The sequence below is a fragment of the Triticum aestivum genome, chromosome 5D, assembly GCF_018294505.1.
Source record: "Triticum aestivum cultivar Chinese Spring chromosome 5D, IWGSC CS RefSeq v2.1, whole genome shotgun sequence".
Classification (NCBI taxonomy): domain Eukaryota; kingdom Viridiplantae; phylum Streptophyta; class Magnoliopsida; order Poales; family Poaceae; genus Triticum; species Triticum aestivum.
The window spans coordinates 447,041,714-447,063,272 of record NC_057808.1 but is presented as its reverse complement, the minus strand read 5'-3'; the positions used below and the strand labels follow the sequence as shown (position 1 = coordinate 447,063,272).

General features: G+C 47.4%; 3 protein-coding genes across 3 annotated transcripts; 1 reads left to right on the top strand and 2 right to left on the bottom strand.

The window, feature by feature from the left end:
• The first annotated feature begins 1,263 nt into the window (after positions 1–1,263).
• Positions 1,264–3,863, top strand: LOC123125429 (E3 ubiquitin-protein ligase WAV3-like). The gene has a single exon (XM_044545922.1). The coding sequence runs from the start codon at positions 2,894–2,896 to the stop codon at positions 3,851–3,853; it is 960 nt and encodes a 319-aa protein (XP_044401857.1). The 5' UTR covers positions 1,264–2,893; the 3' UTR covers positions 3,854–3,863.
• Positions 3,864–7,905: 4,042 nt separating this feature from the next.
• LOC123122594 (BTB/POZ domain-containing protein At2g46260) lies at positions 7,906–11,160 on the bottom strand. Its single transcript, XM_044542817.1, has 5 exons — positions 10,870–11,160; positions 9,403–9,521; positions 9,260–9,323; positions 8,570–8,849; positions 7,906–8,446 (listed from the first exon to the last, which is right to left on the bottom strand). Exons 1-5 carry the CDS (start codon positions 11,018–11,020, stop codon positions 8,224–8,226), a joined length of 837 nt encoding a protein of 278 aa, XP_044398752.1. The 5' UTR covers positions 11,021–11,160; the 3' UTR covers positions 7,906–8,223.
• A 5,237-nt stretch (positions 11,161–16,397) lies between these two features.
• Positions 16,398–20,138, bottom strand: LOC123122593 (BTB/POZ domain-containing protein POB1). The gene is made up of 5 exons (XM_044542816.1): positions 19,840–20,138; positions 18,352–18,470; positions 18,212–18,275; positions 17,424–17,703; positions 16,398–17,310 (listed from the first exon to the last, which is right to left on the bottom strand). Exons 1-5 carry the CDS (start codon positions 20,018–20,020, stop codon positions 16,689–16,691), a joined length of 1,266 nt encoding a protein of 421 aa, XP_044398751.1. The 5' UTR covers positions 20,021–20,138; the 3' UTR covers positions 16,398–16,688.
• Between the last annotated feature and the right edge of the window lie 1,421 nt (positions 20,139–21,559).

Sequence of the window (21,559 nt, the reverse complement as noted above, 5' to 3'; positions counted from 1 at the left end):
GTACGTGGTTACCGAATGTTGTTCGGAGTCCCGGATGAGATCCCGGACATCACGAGGAGTTCCGGAATGGTCCGGAGGTAAAGATTTATATATGGGAAGTCCTGTTTTGGTCACCGGAAAAGTTTCGGGTGATATCGGTAATGTATCGGGACCACCGGGAGGGTCCCGGGGGTCCATCAAGTGGGGCCACCAGCCCCAGAAGGCTGCGTGGGCCAAGTGTGGGAGGGGACCAGCCCCAGGTGGGCTGGTGCGCCCCCCACCAAGGCCCAAGGCGCATGGGAGAGTGGGAGGGGGCAAACCCTAGGTCCAGATGGGCCTTAAGGCCCACCCTAGTGGCGCCCCCCCTCTCCCCCCTCTTGGCCGCCACCCTAGATGGGATTGGGGCTGCCGCCACCCCTGGGGAGGGAACCCTAGGTGGGGGCGCAGCCCTCCCTCTCCCCCTATATATAGTGGAGGCAAAGGGGCAGCCCAACACACGAGAACCTCTCTCTCTCTTCGCGCAGCCCTACCCCTCTCCCTCCTCCTCCTCTCCCGCGGTGCTTGGCGAAGCCCTGCGGGATGGCCACGCTCCTCCATCACCACCACGTCGTCGTGCTGCTGCTGGATGGAGTCTTCCCCAACCTCTCCCTCTCTCCTTGCTGGATCAAGGCATGGGAGACGTCACCGGGCTGCACGTGTGTTGAACGCGGAGGCGCCGTGGTTCGGCGCTTAGATCGGATTCAACCGCGATCTGAATCGCTACGAGTACGACTCCCTCATCCGCGTTCTTGCAACGCTTCCGCATCGCGATCTACAAGGGTATGTAGATGCACTCCCCTTCCCCTCGTTGCTAGATTACTCCATAGATTGATCTTGGTGATGCGTAGAAAATTTTGAATTTCTGCTACGTTTCCCAACAACATTTACTTCCAACATGTTCCGGGCACACCATGAGGTACATCTACTTGCAAGTTGTTCCGGGTACACCTTGAGGTACATCTTGCAAGGTATTCCAGGCACACCATTGGACCATGACAGTAGTTAAAACATGTTCTACTGGTAGCGTTTTTTCTAAGGGTCCGTGGCATTATGTGCCTATCATTCAGTGGCGAAGCCACGTTATGCCTGTGCTGTCGGTTGACAACACAGGATTTTCGTAGGTCGTTGAACCCCAGGTACGCATACCACGCTGGTGAACGAACAAAAAATGGAATTTGACTGCACGTCTACACTGACCCATCTATCATCCTTTTTTCTTCTCTTGTGAAACAGACCCATCTATCATCTACTATCTATTTGGGTAACAAGTGGTTGGGCCATATAGAAGTCCAAAATCACTTACCTGAACGAACCGGATCGGTTGATCCCGAAATCACGCGATCTCCTTCAACTTCTCCAACTACTGCATTCTCTTGAATGGCCGTGGACAACCGCCGCACTGCAATGTCTTCCCGTCCGTCGCCTCGCCCGGAGCTGGCGATCTCTGATCTGGCCGTGAGACGTGAGGAACCGCGACCTCTGGCCGTCCGGCGAGCCGCGAACAACCCACCCGCAACCGCACATGTATTATCTATCGTGTTGATCAATACTCCTATACTAGTCGGCACTCTGTATCCGATCCAACACCAGGGCAAGGCCTCCACTTTTCCATTTTTATTTGTAAGTTTTGTCTGCCAACACTGTGATATTCTTCCTTATGTATCACTTTTTTTCTGTAGCAATATTAGGGAGTAAGCTATTGTTTTTATTTATAAATAAGAATTGCATTCTTCATAATAAAATATATCAAGTCTGATCTGCAGAACTGAATAGGCGACAAATTTTTCTATCATTGTCTCAATAGTAACTTATGTTGAAACCGGTGTATTCCACTCTAGTACCATGCCATCATGTGTACAGATCAAAATATGCATGATCACAAAGGACTGCTACCATAAATATGTCCGCAATAAAGTATGGCATTTTCTGTTCTTGTTTCATTTTGTACAAAAAAAATCATTGGAAAAGCTTGACATCACAAGGTTTTCATCCTGGCCCCGCCACTGCTATCATTAACAAACATTGGTGCAGACATAAATAAATTGAAGGATCATGTAGAGTTGTTGTCCGCTTCCATGTTAATCTTTCCTATTTTGAATCGTGAACCTTGTACAGATGCGTCTTAACATATCTATTTTTATTATCTACTAAAAGAAAAATACACACCTAAAAAAGGAAAATACAGGTCAAATATAGAGAAATATTCTAGAAATTCCCACATTAATCAGAAACATCCGACTCTTAATGTGACAGATCAATTAAATATAACCGTTAGATCTATAATTACTTTTAAGCTTGGTGGACCCATATTTTTAGCACGTTTTTTTTTTTGCAGTATTTTTAGCACGTGGTGATTCATCAGAGATGTGAACTGTGGAAAGTTTATTTAAAAAAGACAATGTACCCTAGATAATACCCTTGGTCTCCGTACCAGAACCAAAGACGAACTCCAGGTTTTCTTTAGACTAACTCCACGTCAAAGCTTATGACCGCTTACTTTATGGGCCATGGCGTTTTTTCATTTGTTTATGCAAGACGTGATGGGGTGGGTAACTTGATGTAAAAAGAAAGTTAAACAATTTTGGGCATGGGGAACCCTGCCAGCTGCGTCACTGCACCGCCCTATGATGGCCCGCCTGGCCTCCTGCCAGGCCTACCGCGGTGACACCCTGCATGCATACTGTTTCCAAAAGCCTAGGGCCTGCCCTGTATGTCTCAGTGCTTAATTAACCTGACACCGCATGTGGTCTGCTGCTGGCTATGACACTGCACGAATCTTCAGATCGAGGAACGGCTTGGATAAGGGGGTGTCGGGGAACCCGGGTGCCATCGCACCTTTTCGAAGGGCCAAAAGCCGGCGCTGCTGAAACAGGCCATGGCCTTCGTCGTCGATCAACTCGGCCCCGCCGATCGCCTCTCCGTCGTGTCCTTCTCGGGTCGGGCGGCCCGCTTGACCTGCCTCGCGCGCATGTCGGACGCGGGCAAGGCCTCGGCGAAGCTCGCGGTGGACTCCCTTGTTGTTGAGTCGGGCACCAACATCGGCGAGGGCCTCCGTGTGGGCGCCCAGGTGCTCGTCGGCCGCCGGCACAAGAACTCCGTCGCCAGCATGATCCTTCTCTCCGACGGCCAGGACTCGCGCCTCAGGGCAAAGAGGTACATGGACCTTGTGCCGCCTTTGTTCGTGCTCGCTGGTAGCCGGCCCGGGCCGATCCACACGTTCGGCTTCGGCGCCAACCACGACGTCGCGGCATTGCACACCATCGCGCAGGCCACGGGCGGCACCTTCTCCTTCGTCGGGAACCAGGCGGCGATCCAGGACTCGTTCGCGCAGTGCATCGGCGGGCTCCTGTCGGTCGCCGTGCAGGAGGCGCGCATCGCCGTCACGTGCCTGCACCGAGGCGTGCACGTCCAGGAAGTCAAGTCGGGCTGCTACGGCAACCACGTGGACGCCGAGGGCCGCGCCGCCTCCATCGACGTCGGAGAGCTCTACGAGGACGAGGAGAGGCGCTTCTTGGTGCTGGTGTACGTGTCGAGAGCCCGACCTGCGGAGTCGGTCACCCGCCTGATCAAGGTGACCTGCGGCTACAAGGACGCCGCGACAGGGCAGGCCGCAAACGCCGCCGCACCCGCGGCGGTGATCCAGAGGCCGCTGGAGCTGACCGACATGTCGCCTCCGTGCATGGAGGTGGAGCGGGAGCGCGTCCGCCTTGCCACGGCCCAAGACATCGCGGCCGCACGGGAGGCAGCTGAAGGAGGGCAACACGCCGGCGCGGCGCGGATACTGGACTCCCGGCTAAAGGCGGTGGAGCGGTCGGCGCCTGGGATGGCGTGTTAGCAACCCTCCACGGGTGGGCCGTGGGCCGGCATGAGAGGGTCGGGCCTAGCATCCAGGCCATGGAGCCAGCGACTACAAATACTTGAAAGGGTGGATCGAGCAGGTCATCCAGTTGGATCACGACTGAAACGGCACGGCGGCTTCCTCTCCCACCTCTGGCTCTCCTCCTCAATCCCCTTGTTCTTGCTTGTTCATGTAATCTAGCTACCCAAATCCTTGTATCTGTAAGTGATTCGTGAGATCAGTAGAGAGACCCTAACATGGCGGGAGATGATCCCACGTGTGAGGCGATCAAGGAGGAGCTGCGCGACCTGAGCGCCCGCGTGGGGGACCGGCGGGAGTACCAGCAGACGGGGCGCGCATGCCTGATGGCTGGCATGAGCTCGCACGTGCAGCAGCGCGCCTCGGCGGTGGAGCTGCAGTCGGCGAAAAAGGCCCGGCCGTACCTGACTCCCATGATGGAGGAGATGGTGGAGACGTCGCGTGAGCAGAGCAGGAAGCGTGGCAGCAGCAGCACCGACGCCGGATCCAGCCAGCTTAATAAACAGATCAAGCAAGACCTGACAGAGGATTAATTTCTCTGCCAAACCTAGTCAAACAAGAGGCCGACTGATTTAATTATATATAGAAAAGGGGTGGTGCGCTGCAACAGAAGAAAAAAAATCATAATCTTCAACGACGATAACCATATTTTGTTCACATCTTATCGTATGATTTTAAAAACTTGTTCACAAATGCAAGAAAATGTTTTTTTTAATTTTATTCACAATTTGAAGCAATGTTCACATTTTCGAAAAAATGGCGTGGTTGTCAAAAAACTTGGCAACTCAAAGAATTATTCTGAATTTCAAGAAACGTTTTTTTAAACATACTATAATATTCCAATCCAGCCTGGCAGATAATTCTTCAAAATTCAAGCGGGTATATAGTCACAAAAACTCAGAAGCATTACTGTTTAACTACATACTTTCGATCATTCGTGAACATTTTTTATAAATATGGGAACATTTCTAAAAATCGTGAACATTTGTTACTATTTACAAACATTTTTCTAAAATTGTGAACATTTTTCTATATTGTGAACGGTTTTTAAGCATTTTCTTTTGAATCGGCGAACATTTCATTCAAAATTGGTGGATTTTTTTAAAAATTCACAAACATTTTTCGGATCAGCAAACTTTTTATGAATCAATAAACTTTTTTGTAATTCATGAACTATTTTTAAAATTTTATTAGAAAGTCACGTCCGCACATTAGTTATATTTGAAATTAACAAAAATAACAGAAAAGGGTAGATATGCCTGCCGTCGTCGTGTCCGCCTACGATGTCGCCGTCCTCGTCATCCATGATGAGGCTGATGTAGGGCGGCTGCGACGAGAGGTGGTCTCCCCCCCCCCCCCTCCCTTCCCCCGACACCTGCCAAGTTGGGGCGGGCGCCTCCTGTGGCTGCCATTGCGGGGCTGGATGTGATGGTGGTGGGGGTGGTGACCACGGCGCCCATGAGGCCGGCGGCACTGTCGGTGGTGGTGAGGGCGGGCTGCATAGCACTGTGGTCGTCCATGACCATGACTGCCCGTACAAGGCCGTGTTCCACTCCGAGGTGGACAACCGGTCCTCCATCACCTCCTCCTTCACGTCAAGCTCGGGGACATAGACATCGCCTGCGGCCGACAACGCCATCATCTCCTCTAGGCCCTCACACTCCTCCTGCTTGCGCTTGAACTCCCTCTTGGAGTCCTCCATCATGGCATGCACCAGCCACTTCCTCGTCTTCGGCGGTCATGGTTGGACGCGGCGGTGGTGGTGGGGACGGGGAGGGGAAGGGAGTCGGCGTCACGGCGCGTGCTTTGGGTGGGCTCGGTGCGTGCGCGCGCGGCTCACGGGGTGGGCTATGGTTCTTTTGCCGACGCATGTTGTGCTCGTCTTGAAACCAAGTGTCCACATCGTACCTGCGGTCGGCGAGGAGGTGGTGCAGGATACGAGCCTGCGGGCAGTTGATCTCTACGAGGCAGGTGTGGCCGGACGCCGGGATAGCGAGGATCGGCACCTGATTTGGGCTCAGATGCCACCCGTTGGGGAGGTGGGCATCGAACCACGACAGTGGGGTGCCGGTCTCCCAGTAGCGTCGGCATATCTTCACCTTCACGTACGGCCAGAAGCGTGGAGGGGCTGCTGGAGGGGAGATGGATAATGTTGGCGGCGAGGTGGAGTGCACGGCGGTGCTGCCCGACGATGCAGAGGACGATCCCGCCTTGTGGTCGTGCTTCGCCTTCCTGCCGAGCATCCACTTCCACATGCCCATTCCGGCGGCCGGCGGGGAGCGATGAGGGTCTCGAAATCTCAAAGTAATTTTTGTTATGATCGAGATACCTGGGTCCCCCCATTTCCCCTCGTTCCCTCCCGCGATGCGCCCGCACGGACCGGGGGGGACCCTAGCCGCCATAGCTCCAACCCCTCCTCCCCTCGCCGCCACCGAGGCGCGCCGCCGGGCAAAACCCGGTCGGCGACGGTGGCGGCGGGATCTCTTTCTCCCTGGGCAGGTGTCCTCTGGCATGGGCAGGAGGCCTCCGGCTTGTGGCGGCGGGGCGCGACCAAGGGCATCTGCGGTGGGAGCTGGCGCGTGCCTCGCGCCCGCTGGGGTCTCTGGTGCTGCGTGGTGGGCTGTCGGGGCGCGCCCGGGGCTGCCCTGGTGCCCGATTTGGCAGTCCCAGATCTGGCTGCCTCGCCTCGGGTGGCGTGGGGCCCTCGGGTAGGAGCTCTCCTGTCGGTGGCTACTGTCTCTGGTTAGGCTCTTAGTGGCCTTGGTTCGGCATGGTGGTAGGTGCTCGTGGTGGGTGCACAGGTGGTCAGCACCGGCGCGGCACGGCGGTGGTCTCTCTTCTCCTGGGTACGGGCCGATGGCGTGCGCTTGCTCATCGGGATGGCCTTGTCCTACGGTTTGTGCTCGGGCGGACCAGATCTGGGCCCGAGACAAATCGAAGTTGGTACTCCGGGTAGGTGAGGTCAAGTACGGTCCGGGAGGTGTTTGTCGGAGGTGATGGGACGACACAGCTGCTTTGGTTGGGCGACGGTGTGATCCGGGTGGATGACGTCTTCGACGGGCGATGCGGATCTGGGTCCTGGTGGTGGACGATGTATGACGGTGCACAGGTAACGGGGGTTGACCTGGTCCACGCCTTCACGATGTGCCCTTCTTGCTTGGTGCATTTGGGCCGTCGGTCCAGGGGTTGCTCTCGGGGCGTTGCTGTGTCATCATACGGATCGACGCCAATGACCGCGGACATGGTGACGTTCGAGCATGCTTGGCTGTGGCCGTCGATAGTCACTGGGTTGTCCCCCCCCCCTCCCCCCTCCCCCCCCGGTCCACTGGGAGTGGTTGGGGACACAGGCGTGGGCGCCTCCTACCGTGGAGGTGCCGACCCAAACCCGATGGCTGATGTCGGGCTAGGAGTGAAAGGTTGTCCCTTTCACTCTTACTACCGTGGTCGGGTGGTTGTGACGTGGATGGTCGGCGATGCTCAGGGGCATGGATGCCGTGGCGGCAGCCCCGAACGGCGGGCTTCACGATTGGCTTTCCGACAGGCTTCATGGTGGCGGTGGTGGCTCCATCTTTTGGTCGTGTGGGCGACTATGGATGTAGTGGCGGGAGGCTCAGGCCTGCTCTGGCAGTGCCCAAATCTGGGGTGGACAAGTTGACAGTCGAGGTGGTGCCTGGGACTCCTCTTGGTGGTGCTGACATGTGTCCGGGCGAAAGCTCCGCGCGCCGACGACTAATATGGAACAACTTTGTACTAAATCAACGACAAATAATATGAAACAACTTTGTACTAAATCAGCAACAACTAATATGGAACAACTTTGTACTAAATCAGCAACAACTAATATGATATGGAACGGAGGGAGTACTATTCAATATTCATTTGACATAGAAGGCAAAATATGTTGCAGAGCAACAGACTTTGTCAACATTGAACTATGCAGCAGCATTCAGTCCCGGGGTCACACATTGCTGAAGTTCCTGTTTCCAGGGAGCACAGATTGGCAAGAAAAATTGATCGGCTGCCAGGAAGTATGTACTAAAATGTCCAGAGATTATCATGAATAACCTAATATAGATTCTAAGGATTACACTCCGTCGATTTACAGAGGTATCAGCCAACTTCCGACAAAGACGTTAACAGTTCAGCGACTTTGCAGCATAGCAGGACAAACAAGCAAACATAACAGCTCATAACCGGCAACAACACGGTACACGAATCACACATAACTACCCTTAAGCAGTACTATGTATCTCACCAGCCTACAGCCCTACAGGGTCTATCACACACAAGATAATCAACTCTAGACTGAAGTTGATTATACAAGACGGCTAATCGAGTACAATGGTTCTGACCCTACTTCGCACTAGTGGTACTAGTGGAAGTAACTGTGAACTCAAGATCTTGCGTCTTTCTTCTGGATTTGGGTACTGCGAATCAGCCCACCTGAGCACAAAGTCATAGACGGCTTCTTCAGGTAAAACCCCGAGGTCATTCCTTGATAAGATGGCTACGATCCCTGCAAGAGGGATCCTCATCAGTTCGTCTTGTAACCTGAAATGCAACAAAACGAAATGGGGATCACTTAGTTGACATAATTATTTTGTTACAAGAATGTCGACATGCTTACTAACAAAGGAAAAGAAAGGGGTATCTCAATCCAATGGGATTACTCACTTTGTTGACAGGAAATCCTTGTATCTTTCAGCAAAGAATTTCTTGGCTGCCTCTGCCAGGGCAGGTGCCATTGAAATGGAGTATGGTAGATCTAGGCACAGCACTGCAGATTCTGGGGTCATAGGCAAGCTTGTGAGCTGCTGACCGCAAAGCTTAATGCAAGAAACGACCTCAAATTTGTCAGCGGCCATCAAGATATCAACCAGATGAGTGGGCTCAGTTGTTGGAGTCAACTTTCCACTATACATAAAGTACAAAAGCTCCATGAAGGCATTTTCCTCTGTTCCCAGTAAGAAATGAGAGCAAGAAGGAATTAGGATAAATGGAACAGTTTAATAAATCTCAAAAAGTAACATTAAATAAAGGATCACAAAGGAAAGGGGCTAGCTATTTTTATGCCTGCATGATCATTTAAGTATGACCATCGACTTTCAGTAATCAACTCGAAAAACTATAATACACAAAGAATCGAGAATCCATTTTGTAGGTGTGGTCTGTAGGTCGATGAGGATGACCAATTCATAATCAACCTAAAAATAAGTGTGCCAGCCCCCCCCCCCCCCCACCCCCAAGCACAAACACACAAGTAACCATTAAAAAATATACAGAAATCGACAATATAATCACAGTAGCAAACTAGAATCATCAATTATAAGATGAAGAATCTAAGAGTACATTGTACGCTCTTACCTGAATCAGCGATTCGAAGTGTTGCCTGTCCCTTGTCAGACTCTTTCATGCCGTTTGAGAAAAGCTAAGAAGCATTGAGTTTATCAGAAAGCTAAGTAAAGTGGCTATAGAAAAAATGCATTTCAGAATGTCATCAAAATTACCTTGAAAAAGAAAGGACTTTTTACAGCAAGAATCGCCGAATTGATATTCATGGTAGTAACTCGTAAAATTGGTGCAGCCATCACTATAGAAGAAGAATCGACACATTCTCCTTCATCACCTGCAAAATACCAATGTCAGATAAATACAGAGAAAGTGTGCAAAATTAGGGGAGTGGAAGGTTTTTAACGAAATTACTAGACGTTTTGCTGTTCAAATATTTGGAACAACATGTTCTCTATGTCGCACATTCATTTAATCAACCTTTAGAAAAGCGACAAAATGTTGAACATATAAAAAACTGGACGCATATTGAGCTGCATCAAGCATAATAAGCACACTCGTATGTCGGCGAGTGAAGTATTCACAAAAGTTACCACAGGGATCCTATTAGAATTTTGTTCAACTTGCACTCAAGTGACAAAAACCAGACTAAGTCTTGCAATGTTATCTTCTTTTATCTAATTAATCAGTATTCCATACCTCCCAACCAACTAGAAGCAGTAGCATGGTATCTCGCTAGGACTGGGTCGTAAATGTACATATGTTGCTCGTTTATGAAAAAATAGTCAACTAAGTACACTACATAGTTGACCAATGGACTGTGCTAGTACTGTACCAACATTACAGGTGCGTACGACAGTCCACAAGTGTTCGTACTAACTAAAAGTGATTATGAGCAGAATAATATCGACTGTAAATGTATCAATGCAAAAACAACAGAAATTGAGATGAAATGTGGAACAGAGAGTTCTAGAGACTTAGGGAGCTCCTCACTCCACACCTCCTAACTAAATATATTTCTTATTTGCAAAAAAAAAAAACTAAATATATTTCATCATATCCATGTATGCATTCCAGAAATAACAGTTTTGATGAATCTGTCCTTTTACTTGTGTTGGACCTTTGGATGCTACATTCAGAGATATAACAACTGCAGATTCAATGTAGCAATCAAGCAAATCACGTTTTTCTTGTGACAGATGTGAAATAATTGATCAGCTTATTCCTTCGATCCTAGTCTGAAGAATTGTGCTGCCTGGATCACACATACAGACACGGAAACACAAATCACACATAGCTACCCTTAACCAGTCCGCATTTCACCGGTCCTGCAGACCTATCACATACTACAAAATAAATTCTAAATCTTTTTAGTAATGGTATGATGCAGTCTGCTGAACACTACTGCTACATCCAAATATTTCGCCACAGATGTGCTGCATCCAGATTAGTCGCCTGGATTACATCGTAGTAGAGTACAGGCGTACAGCTCGAAATCCAAACCTTTTTTATTTATTTAAGAAAAACAACTCCTCTGTTTTGCTCCCCCTTTACCTACCCACAAATCCCTAACGAACAAACAGAGCTAAAAATCAGACGAATCCAGATCCGAGTTGCGTAGGGGTTTAATCTGCGCGCAAAGAAGGGGGGAAATGCGATCGGTCTGTCGGAGGTGCTGTGCTCACTTTTGTCGTCCTCGCGGCGGCGCTTGCGGGTGGCGGCGTCGTCGCTGCCGACGACCTCGACCCGCAGCTTCTTGTCGGAGAAGGCCTCCTTGTCAAAGGCGAACTCGAAGCTCTCGCCCACCACCGCCTCCTCCGCCCCCGCCCCCGCCATGCCGCTCACCTCTGGAAGCGCCGCCGCCGACGGCCGTAATCCGAGCGAGCTAGATGGGCTGGAGGCGTAGGGAGAAGGGAAAGGGACTGCTGTGTTTTGGGCTGAGACTGATAGGAGAGACGAGGGGAGGTGAGGTCTTTCTTTTCATTTCTCCGCCCATAAATGTTTTGCATTAAATCAAACCTCATCAAATCAAATTAAATCTTTTGCAAGCCCCGTATCGGTGGGGTAACATAATTGCATTAACTCAATCAAATTAAATCATTCTAGCTAACCTAAAAAAAATCATTCTAGCTACATGTCAGACACGGGCAATCAAATTAAATCGTTTACAGTAACTCAATCAAATCAAATTACTTCCTATATTAAAATATAATGGGAGTAAGGTATATGTCAGATAAGATTGGAGTTGAGCCATTAGAATAAGTGATGTCCCCGTTATAACACACATACAATTAACTAATTTTTTTACTAAAATGTCCGCCTTCATTTATCCATCAACAGTACAGTGAACACGCTCTCGCTAGCTAGTGAAGCAGAAGGTGAAAAACAGTTCGGCCCTCATGTCATCCTTATGTGGGCAACTCGAGGGCGACTAGGGTTTTCATCGTGTTGCCAATCCTTCCCTCACCGTTGAGGGCGAGTGGTAGTGATATCTTATTTGCTTCATTGCTCAGGTGAAGGACTTTTGGTGCGTCAAGGCGTCGCCAGGGACGCTATGGGTGTTGGTTGCATGTCCTGACAGAGACAGATGATACTAAATACTGACCAGGATGAACCCCCAGCCAACCACGTCAGTGGCCACGTTTGCGGGTGTTGCAAGCACCGTGTATGTCAATTCCCCCCCCCCCCCCCCCCCCCGGTCCCTCTCCCACTGATGAAAACCTACTATTAGTTCACATTTGGCGGTGTCGCCTACTCCCTAGGGCGTTAACTAGGGTAAGGGGTGCATACTTGTGGTGTCATGTCTTGTAGGTGTTGAACGACAACAAGGTTTATGAGGTGTCTCTGTTGTTGTGGTCACATGAGTCCATCGTGTTTGCTATCCTCTATCCTCGTGCTTGGTTGTATGTGTCTTTATGCCCACCGATGAGCCGTCACCCTTGACCTTGGGAGGGAGGGGCCCCAGCAGTAGTGTTGCGACGACTTGTGGAGAGGACCCCCAATAGACAAGGTGTGGCAGCCGCCACACCTTGATTTGGAGAAAAAAGTATTTTATGCCTATGGATAAATCGTTGCTCCTACAGGTTGTAGGGTCTATTTGGTTGGAGACCAGTGTAAGCCAAAGTGTGGCTAGCCACACAAGTATGGCTGAGAACTTTTGCAAAAGTTGGCAAAAAAATTGTCTCTATGACAAATGGGCCATAGAGGCAATAAAGTGGCAAGCCAAAGTGTGACAAAAACCAAACACATGCCAACTAAACTGTGGCTGCTAAATTTTGGCTCGTCAAACTGTGGCTGGGAACCAAACAGCCCCGTAATCTCTCGCTGCAAAAAAAGTAGTTAGCACAGGCTCACGCTCTCTAGTTCGCAGTCTATAGTGTTGGCCTTAGCCTGCAGCACCCAAACCGAGACCATCACACACAAACAGAGACGCAACTACTGGAGTAGTTCTTAAAGAAAAGAAACGAACGGAGACGCACGTCAGGTTCCACGAACGGAGCAACCTAGCTAGCGATCTAGCATGGCGGGCGGCGGCGTCTTTGATGGTTATAGGGGTATCCAAAGTACAAACCTGATGGTTGTTTGTTATCCCAACCATTCTTTCCAGCCCTGATACCGATCAGGAAAGGGGTAATTTCTAACAAAGTTTTTCTCTTGTTGATTCCTATTTCTAGGTGTAGTGCTTTTCTCCCCTATGCTGCCTACGGATACTAATAGAGTAGGATTGGCCTGTAATCCATACCATACCATATCCTGTAGGTGTAACCTTTCGCTGAATACTCAAATCTACAATTGAAGTATCTGAAGCCGCATCAATCGAGGATACACTACGGAAGGAATTGTTAGTTCGCCTCACCTTTCCGAAGCGTGGGTTTGTTTGCTTTACAAATTTGGTTCTCTTTATGCCAACCCCCTCTCTTTTTGTAAGACTGAGGTATAGGTAGGGCTAAAAAAAGCAAAAAAAAAGAGTCAAATCGCACCATCTCTATAATAAGTAAATGCTTTTTTTTCTCCTGAGGTTGTCGGAATTATTCGCAATAAAATATTGGTTACAATTGAGGAGGTCTTATCAATGAAATTTCCATTTACACGGGATCTAGGCATAATTCCCAACCCATTCTATATAGAATTGTTTTCATTCCTTCACAAAATAACATAAAAACAAACACATTCGATTCTTATAATTATAAATAGATTGATCCATATGCTCTACTCTAAATCCATATGCTTTAAATGGATAAGAGAGGTATGGATTTTCCGCTCAGCTCAAATTGTATCCTTTTCCTTCTGCTTGGACACGAAGAGATATGAAATATTTGACTAAGACTGGATTTCATTCCACTTTCCTATTTCTGAACAACAACTTATGTTATCAACTATTTCGTGTTTTCAAAGTTATTAATTGTCTCATACCCTATTTTTGATTTCGATAGTATGGTGTAGCGTATCTTATGCAAACGGAATTCTAAGGTTTTTTATTTTATTATGCAATAAGAAGAATTCTTCCATTTTCTTTTTCTTTAGTTGCGGGAAAACCCAAATTAAAACTTTTATTTTATAGCGAGCGCAATTTCTAGTAAAAAATCCTGTATCCTTCCACTTAGATCAAAAGGAATTTTTCCAATAGAACTATGGAACCCCCGAGTGGTTGCGGTTGTACCTGTACTGCAGGAATAAGAAAACCCGCTATTCACTCAGTTTATTTTCCATAATAAGTTATGTAGGAGAGATGGCCGAGCGGTTCAAGGCGTAGCATTGGAACTGCTATATAGACTTTTGTTTACCCAGGGTTCGAATCCCTCTCTTTCCGTTTTTCTTAATTCATCAACGTTAAGGATCACAATGTATCAAATCAAATAACATTTTTTCCAGCAATAATATAATATCTTATATTATCTTATTTTGATTTAATAGAAATTAGAAATTCTCTATAGCAAATTACTGTGGTATGTAAAATACACATAGAGGAAAAAAGAAAAAAGGATTATAATCCTAGGGTTAATCAATTTTAGCTAGTTGATGGGAAAATACAAATTAATGGTAATGGTCTTAGGGCGATTTAGTTGGGGGAAAGGGGAAGGGGAAGAAAATTCTATGAACCTTTCCTTTTTTCGTTAAGTTCAAGTTTGACGAGAGTAATATTCTACAACTAACAACTCATTTATTTTGAGACCGACCCACTTCCTATCTAGGATTTTATTTACTAGTCCTTTATATTCCAACTTGTCAATCGCCAAATGCTTTGGCAATTTCCCCGGGTCCGATGAAGCAATATAGGGGTATCCTTAACGAGAGACGGCACATCGGTAGCGGCTGCGACTGTGATCTAGCGAGAGACGGCGCATCGGTAGCGGCTAAAACCTACCGTGCATCACCATCACAAGATGGAGAGGAAGGGGAAGGGACTAGCAAAGTCAAAGAAAAAGAGAAGAGTTATACAATTTGTCTAAATTTTGGAACTCTAGCATTTTTTACAACTTTTTTTTTTGCATCGGCATTTTTTTACAACTTGTAGTGTGCAATTGTAATGACAATACATTTTTGTGTTGTGAACTACAGATTTGACAAAAATAATGTTGAGGTTCTCGGCATTGAAGGAATAACTATTTTTTTTGTCATGATTACATAAATAGTGATCCAGAACTTCGCATTTCACGTGATAGATTTACCCCCGACATTAAAGATGATGTTAGAATTGCTTATGTACAAGAAAAAAAATACTTACGAGTTCGCCCCACCTTAATTCTTTTCCGTCCTTCGCCACTGGGTGGAGTACATGTGCCTTAAAAATGACGGTTGGCCTCAGTCGTGATGCTAATCATTCATTTTTATGCTCCATCGTGTGTTGTGCTGTAAGCCGTTTCTCGGCATCCTGTTATCTTACAATTCTTGGTCGACTGATGGCTTCATTAATTCAAAATTGGGTCCGCCTCAAGCCTTCGCTCGAACTTTTTATTTGTACCCACTACCCTATCAAACTTATTTTCTCTTCTGGCCTCTGGAGTAGCATCGTCAAAGGAGCCCTTGGCGTCGCCAGGGTTAAGGCTCCCTGGTCGGCCAAAGAGAGCAACACGGGAGCTAGGGCTCACAGTGAGATGCAGCGACGCTAACCTAATTTGGGGCGACATGGTTTCAACAAATGTCAAGAATGACAGGTTAAACTCCAAGGCAAACATGCAACATAGAACACATCGCTCCAAGTAACGATTCCTCACACATCAGTCACCTCTTTGAGGACATCAAGCACATCTCCCGCCCCTGCCTGCACTCCATCGAAATTTGGCAACACCTTGCCGTTCGGTTTCAGGCTCAAAGATCAGCCTCCTTTGGAACCTAACTCTATCGTGACTCCCCGATGATGACTCCATCCGGGCATATGGCCCATAGTGCTGCTTACCATCCTTCGGAAGTGGAATGCATGGAGCATCAAAGTCTTACATGACATAAGCATCCACAATTATTCCTTTGTCATTGAGAAAATTATTTCTGGTTTTACATTATAAACTCACTGGTTTAAAAGAACCGAGTGAAAATGTTGCCGCCCCCTTGTGGCGTCATTACCTCTCCTATTTCATGCCCCCCCCCCCCCCCCCCCCCCCCAAAAAAAACATTAAAGAGTGGTGAGAATGACATTTCCATGTCACCTTTTTCACGTCAATTTATCCCCACCATATTTGCGATGATACTGTTAATTCAGCTTGGGCATGACATCGGGATCAACATTTTTTTCAAATCTTCTCAGCTTTATATCCTGATCCCTACCCAGCCCATTTTACAAACTACTCCACTGCATCTATGATTTGTGTACAGAAAGCATTCATGCCAGAGTAACTTGCACCAAATCTGGAAGCACAAACATAATATCCAGCTCTGTCAGCAACACTTTGAAGTTTCAACCATGTACTGAGATACCAAAAGGTGAACAGCAACTGAAGAATATATGCAAAAAACATGGATCTTGAAGGTGACTTTCAGCTGAAGCTTTGCTCCAGCTGCGGTTCATTGGCAAGTGGCAACCTACTGACAACAATAACATTCAGGTAAAGGAACTAGACACTCGACTAACTGAGCAAACATTCAAACATTTCACTGCCACAAAGTTTTCTTCATCAGCAAAGCACCCGATTTGTGAACATTGACCTGTACTACACAGCAGCATTTCGCCCCAGGGGCACATGTTGCCAAAGTTCATATTACCATAGAGCACGCAAACTATAGCATAACTTAGATTATAAGGATGATAGCATAACCTTCTGGGCATACATAACAGTTTTGCGACTGGTAAGAGTATGCAAGGTGGTGAAACCTCCAGCATGAAATTCTAGATATTTACATGAGACATTAATTCCAGTCACCAAAAGAGAGCAGAGCAAATGCTAGCAAATAACTAGAGTGCCCGCTTCAGGTTTCTTCCTGTTTCAGAATAGCAGGGGCTTCCCCTCTCGCTCACAGAAACAAAGAGGGACTTAAGCGAGGACCATAAAGCTTGCGGGCAGTACATGCATCACTCCGGCTGTGGTGTTATCTTCACGTGAACTTGCAGATGGAGTTCGTCATCAATGAAGTAAGGGCTGTCATCAGCGATGAACTCCGACCAAGGAACCCTGCATCCAACAGGTTGCTTACTATCGGTGGTGGTGCTGCTGATGTGCTTGGTGACAAACTGCAGCGACGGTCTTGTCTTTACCCCAATCTTATAATCTACTGTCCCCCTTACTGCCCCCTTGTCTTCCAGCATATTTACTGAAAGGCCGAAAATCTGGAGCTGCTCCGTCGCCATACAGCGTGCCGTGAGGTAGAAGCGACGCCCCGCACAATGGAACGGCGGCGAACGCATCGATCCTAACGGGAAGAGCCCGTAACACTTCTCACGCTTGATAGTAAAGTTAATTATACCAGACGGGTGATCAATTAGAATGGAATCGTTCATACTGAGGACTCGTGGGACTAGTGGAAGTAACCGTGAACTCAAAATCTTGTGTCTTTCTTCTGAATTAGAGTACTGTGAACAGGCCCACCTAAGCATGAACTCATAGACGGCTCCTTCAGATACAATCCCAAGGTGATTCCTTGATAAGATGGCCCGAATTCCAGCAAGAGGGACCCTCATCAGTTCATCTTGGAACCTGAAATGAGATGAAACCATGCAATGCCTTAAGATAGTAATTTTATAACAACAATGTCCAAATGTTTCCTCAAAAAGAAAAGGAGATATCTGAATCAAACGGGGATCACTTACTTTGTTGACAGGAATTCCTTGTAAGTTTCAGCAAAGAAGGTCTTGGCTGCCTCTTTGATGGCAGCTGCCAATGGAATGGTACATGGGAGATCTAGGCACCTCACTGCCGATTCTAGGGTCATAGGCAGGTCTATGAGCCCCTGACTACAAAGCTTCATGCAAGAAACAACCTCAAATTTGTCCGCGGCCATCAACATATCAACCAGAAGAGTGGACTCAGTTGTTGGTGTCAACTTTCCGGTATACATTAAGTGTAAAAGCGCCATGAAGGCCTTTTCTTCTGTTCCAAGTATGAAATGAAAGGAAAGGAGGCATAAGGTCTAATGAAACAGTTCAATAAATCTCAACCGTTATCAGTTAAATAAAAAAGTACTACCTCCATCTCAAAATGTAAGACGTTTTTTTAGGCTAGTTTAGCCTAAAAAAACATCTTACATTTTGAGACGGAGGAGTACAAAAGAAAAGCGATAGCTATCTTTTATGCATGGATGAGTATGTAGTATGACCAGTGTTCAAGAATCAGTTGGTTAAAACTATAGTGTGCAAATAATAAAACAAAATATCCAGTGTAGGGTCTATAGGGGAAAGGAGAGTAACAAATTCGTCATGAAAAAAAGTGTGGCAGGAAACCCCAAAGCAGTCCACCTCTCAACAAGAAGTAATCGTTTCTTAACTTCTACAAGTAGTCATCTTTTAAATTAAAAAATCGACAATATTAAAAAAATAACAATAGCAAACTAGAATCATCAGTTATAAGATGAAGATTGTACTACACTAAACACTGTTACCTGAATCAGCAATTGTAAGTGTTGCATGTCTCTGATCAGACTCTTTCATGCCATTTGAGAAAAGCTAAGAAGCATGAAGCTTATCAGAAAGCTAAGTCCACTGACTATATAACAAATCTATTTCAGGTCATCAGAATTACCTTGAGAAAGAAAGGACTTTTTGCAGCAAGAATCGCCGAACTAACATGTATGGTATTGACTCGTAAAACTGGTGTACCCATCACGGTACAGGAGGAGTCAATACCTTTTCCATCAGCGCCTGCAAAAGAAGGGGTCAGATAAATACAGAGAAATATGCAAAAATATTTGAAGCACCATGTTCTCTATGTGCACGAATTCATTCAGTCAACCTTCAGAAATAGAGCAAAATGCTGAACATCACGAAAACTTGATGCTAATTTGGTTGCGTAAGTCATAATAAGCATGATCCCGTGTCAGTGGGTATAGTAATCATCAACGTTGCCCCAGGGATGTTAGTAGGTTTTGTATAACTGCACCCGATGTAATAAAGTGAAAAACAAGACCCGTCTTATTTTATCTAATTATAAATAGTATCTCATACCTTCAAAAGTAACAAGTAGCAGTAGCATGTTATCTTGCCAGGATTGGCCTGTAAACAGGATGTTGCTCGGACGAAGAAACTGGCAACCAGGTCCTACCTATTTGATCAATGGACTGTGACATACTGTGTGCACCACAGTCCACATGTATTTGTACTACTTAAAGGTAAGTGATTATCGGCATATTAATATATACATTAAATGTTCAATGAAAAACAACTGAAATGCAGGCGAACCAAAAACAAAGCACAGAATAATGTTGAACTCAAATGCGGAACAGGGAGCCCCTCGGTCCACACATCCTCATTGCATTAAACAACCATTTCATGTTCCAAGTATACATTCAACAAGTCAATGACACATTTCATAGTATATAATCTGTTCTTGTATTTGTTCTTGGACCTCTTGGAGTTACATTTAGAGATATAACGATTGGCAGATTCGATGTTAGCCATCAAACAAATTTTCCCTCAGTTCATTTTTCTTCTGAAAGATGTGAACAAATTAAATTGATCACCATATATATATATATATATATATATATATATATATATATATATATATATATATATATATATATATATCACTTAATCCAAGGCTGAAGCATTGTGCTGCATACCGTCAGGGTACACTTGAATCACTTATAAGCAATTAAGCACCCTTAAACAGTATGCATCTCACCAGCCTACAGAACCATCACATACAAATTATTGTAAATCATTTTAGTCGCCCAGTGGCAATTCTCAATTTGAATGATACTCCCTCCGTCCAGAAATACTTGTCGGAGAAATGGATAAAAATGAATGTATCTAGAATTAAAATATGTCTAGATACATCCATTTCTTCGACGAGTATTTCCGGACGGAGGGAGTATGATGTAGTTTGAAAACCAGCGCTACTAAGGGTGCTGACTGCTACATCCAAACATATGGCTGCAGATCTGCTGCATTTTAATTCTAGGGTACAGCTCGAAGTAGAAGCTAAAAATAATAAAATCCCTACGAAGCAAACAGAACTGAAAACCCGAAATAGGCCAGAGGGCGCTGACACAGGAGGCCCTGTACTCACCATTTTCCTCCTCGCTGCCGACGACCTCTACCCGCAGCACCCGGTCGGAGAAGGCCTCGTTGTCGAAGGCGAAGTCGAAGCTCTCGCCCACCACCGCCTCCGCCTCAGCCTCAGTAGGCGCGTCGTCTCGGAGCCTCTTGCGACGCATCCATATGACTGGCTTCCACCTGCCCTGCGCCATCTCTACCCACCTCTGGAAGCGCCGGTGGCCGTAACCCTAGCTAGATCTCGCCGGAGGAAGAAGGGGAAAAATAGAAGCCAAGTCACACTGCAACCTAGCGTATCCCTCCAATCCAGATGGAGCAGATCCAACGGTGAAGATGAAACAGAGGCAAATGAATTGTACTATTAAGGATTTGGTCATTTTTTGTTTTAGAAGAATGATAATCCAAAAGGGCTTCTCCAATAAAAGATGTATTTTTGGAGATGTAAAAGTAAGTGTTGTATAACTTACATCACCAAAAAATGCTTTTTACATCTAAAAAAAATCTCAACTCCAACAAATAATGTATTTAGGTGATGTAAAACTCCTACTCCAACAGATGATGTATTTGATGATGTAAAACTAGTCGGCATTAGTGCCGGCGGCCGAGCGACGCGAGCCGGGAGGAGCACCCGCGGACCGAGCGGCAGCGGCAGGAGCGTCGGCGGCCGAGCGACGAGAGCCGGGAGGTCGAGTGTGGCGACGGGAGCTGTTTGGCCGATGACGCAACTGTGAAACGAGTGGCGGATTGGTGGCGGCGGGGCGACAGTCGTGCGACACGATAAGGTCGAGTCCGACGGTGGAAAATCGGCGACGGGTGAGAGGCTCAAATTTGGCGGCGACGAGGGCGGCAGGGGAAGCTCAAATCATGTTGCGGTCCAGCGACGATTCGGCAGCGAAAAGCGACCGATTCAGAGGCGCGCGACAGCGGAGCAGCGGCAGAACCGGCGGTGTAGTGGACGGATCTAGCAGCAGGGTGGTGGCGGCGTGGTGCGGTGGATGGGCAGTGCGGCGGTGGGATAGAGGACGCGGTCGCGAACAAAATGAAACGGTGGTTGGGCAGTTGGCGCGCGGCTGTAGTTTTACATCACCAGGGAGGTAAGATGCAAACTTGCATTTTAAGTGTTGTATTTTACATCACTTGAAGGAGGTAATGTTTTTTTTTTGCATCTACATCATGTGTTGGAGAAGCATTTTTGGGCCTTCCTGATGTAAAAGTTAGTTATTTCTGCATCAACATCTTCTATTAAAGATGCCCTTAGAGCATCTCCAATAGACGGTCCAAATGTAAAAATACCTAACTTTTGGACCGTCTGGGTCAAAAAACGCTGCTCCAATAAACGGTTTATATGTACAAAAATTGGACCGCGGCCTCCCGGTGATGTAAAATTGAAAACTCCGTGATGCAAATTTACATCACAAGATGCAACTGATGTAAAACCGCGGCCGCCCACAAAACGCCCAACCGCCACTTCATTCCCCTTCCGCCTCGCAACCGCCCGCCCGTGACCCGCCCGTCCGCCACCCCGCCGTCGCTCCCAGCTCGGCCGCCGCCCCACCGCAGCTCTCCCACGCCGTCCCGCCGTAGATCAAGACCCCCGTTGCCGATTCCACCCCGCCTGGGCCGCCGCCTGCCGCCGCGCCGCCCCATCGCGTCCGCCTCCACCCCGCCCCGTCCCCGTCCGCCTCCTCTCCGGCCGCCTCCGGTCCATCCTCCGCCCGGCCCCGCTCCGTCTG

Excerpts from the sequence above, each read along its gene's own strand:
- LOC123125429 (XM_044545922.1), top strand. The coding sequence starts at position 2,894 with ATGGCCTTCGTCGTCGATCAACTCGGCCCCGCCGATCGCCTCTCCGTC.
- LOC123122594 (XM_044542817.1), bottom strand. The coding sequence starts at position 11,020 with ATGGCGGGGGCGGGGGCGGAGGAGGCGGTGGTGGGCGAGAGCTTCGAG. Across the intron at positions 9,522-10,869 it reads CCGCCGCGAGGACGACAAAA|GTGATGAAGGAGAATGTGTC; the intron begins GTGAGCACAGCA and ends GGTATTTTGCAG. Across the intron at positions 8,447-8,569 it reads AAGGATTTCCTGTCAACAAA|GTTACAAGACGAACTGATGA; the intron begins GTGAGTAATCCC and ends GTTGCATTTCAG.
- LOC123122593 (XM_044542816.1), bottom strand. The coding sequence starts at position 20,020 with ATGGCGCAGGGCAGGTGGAAGCCAGTCATATGGATGCGTCGCAAGAGG. Across the intron at positions 18,471-19,839 it reads CGGCAGCGAGGAGGAAAATG|GCGCTGATGGAAAAGGTATT; the intron begins GTGAGTACAGGG and ends CTTCTTTTGCAG. Across the intron at positions 18,276-18,351 it reads AAAGTCCTTTCTTTCTCAAG|CTTTTCTCAAATGGCATGAA; the intron begins GTAATTCTGATG and ends CATGCTTCTTAG.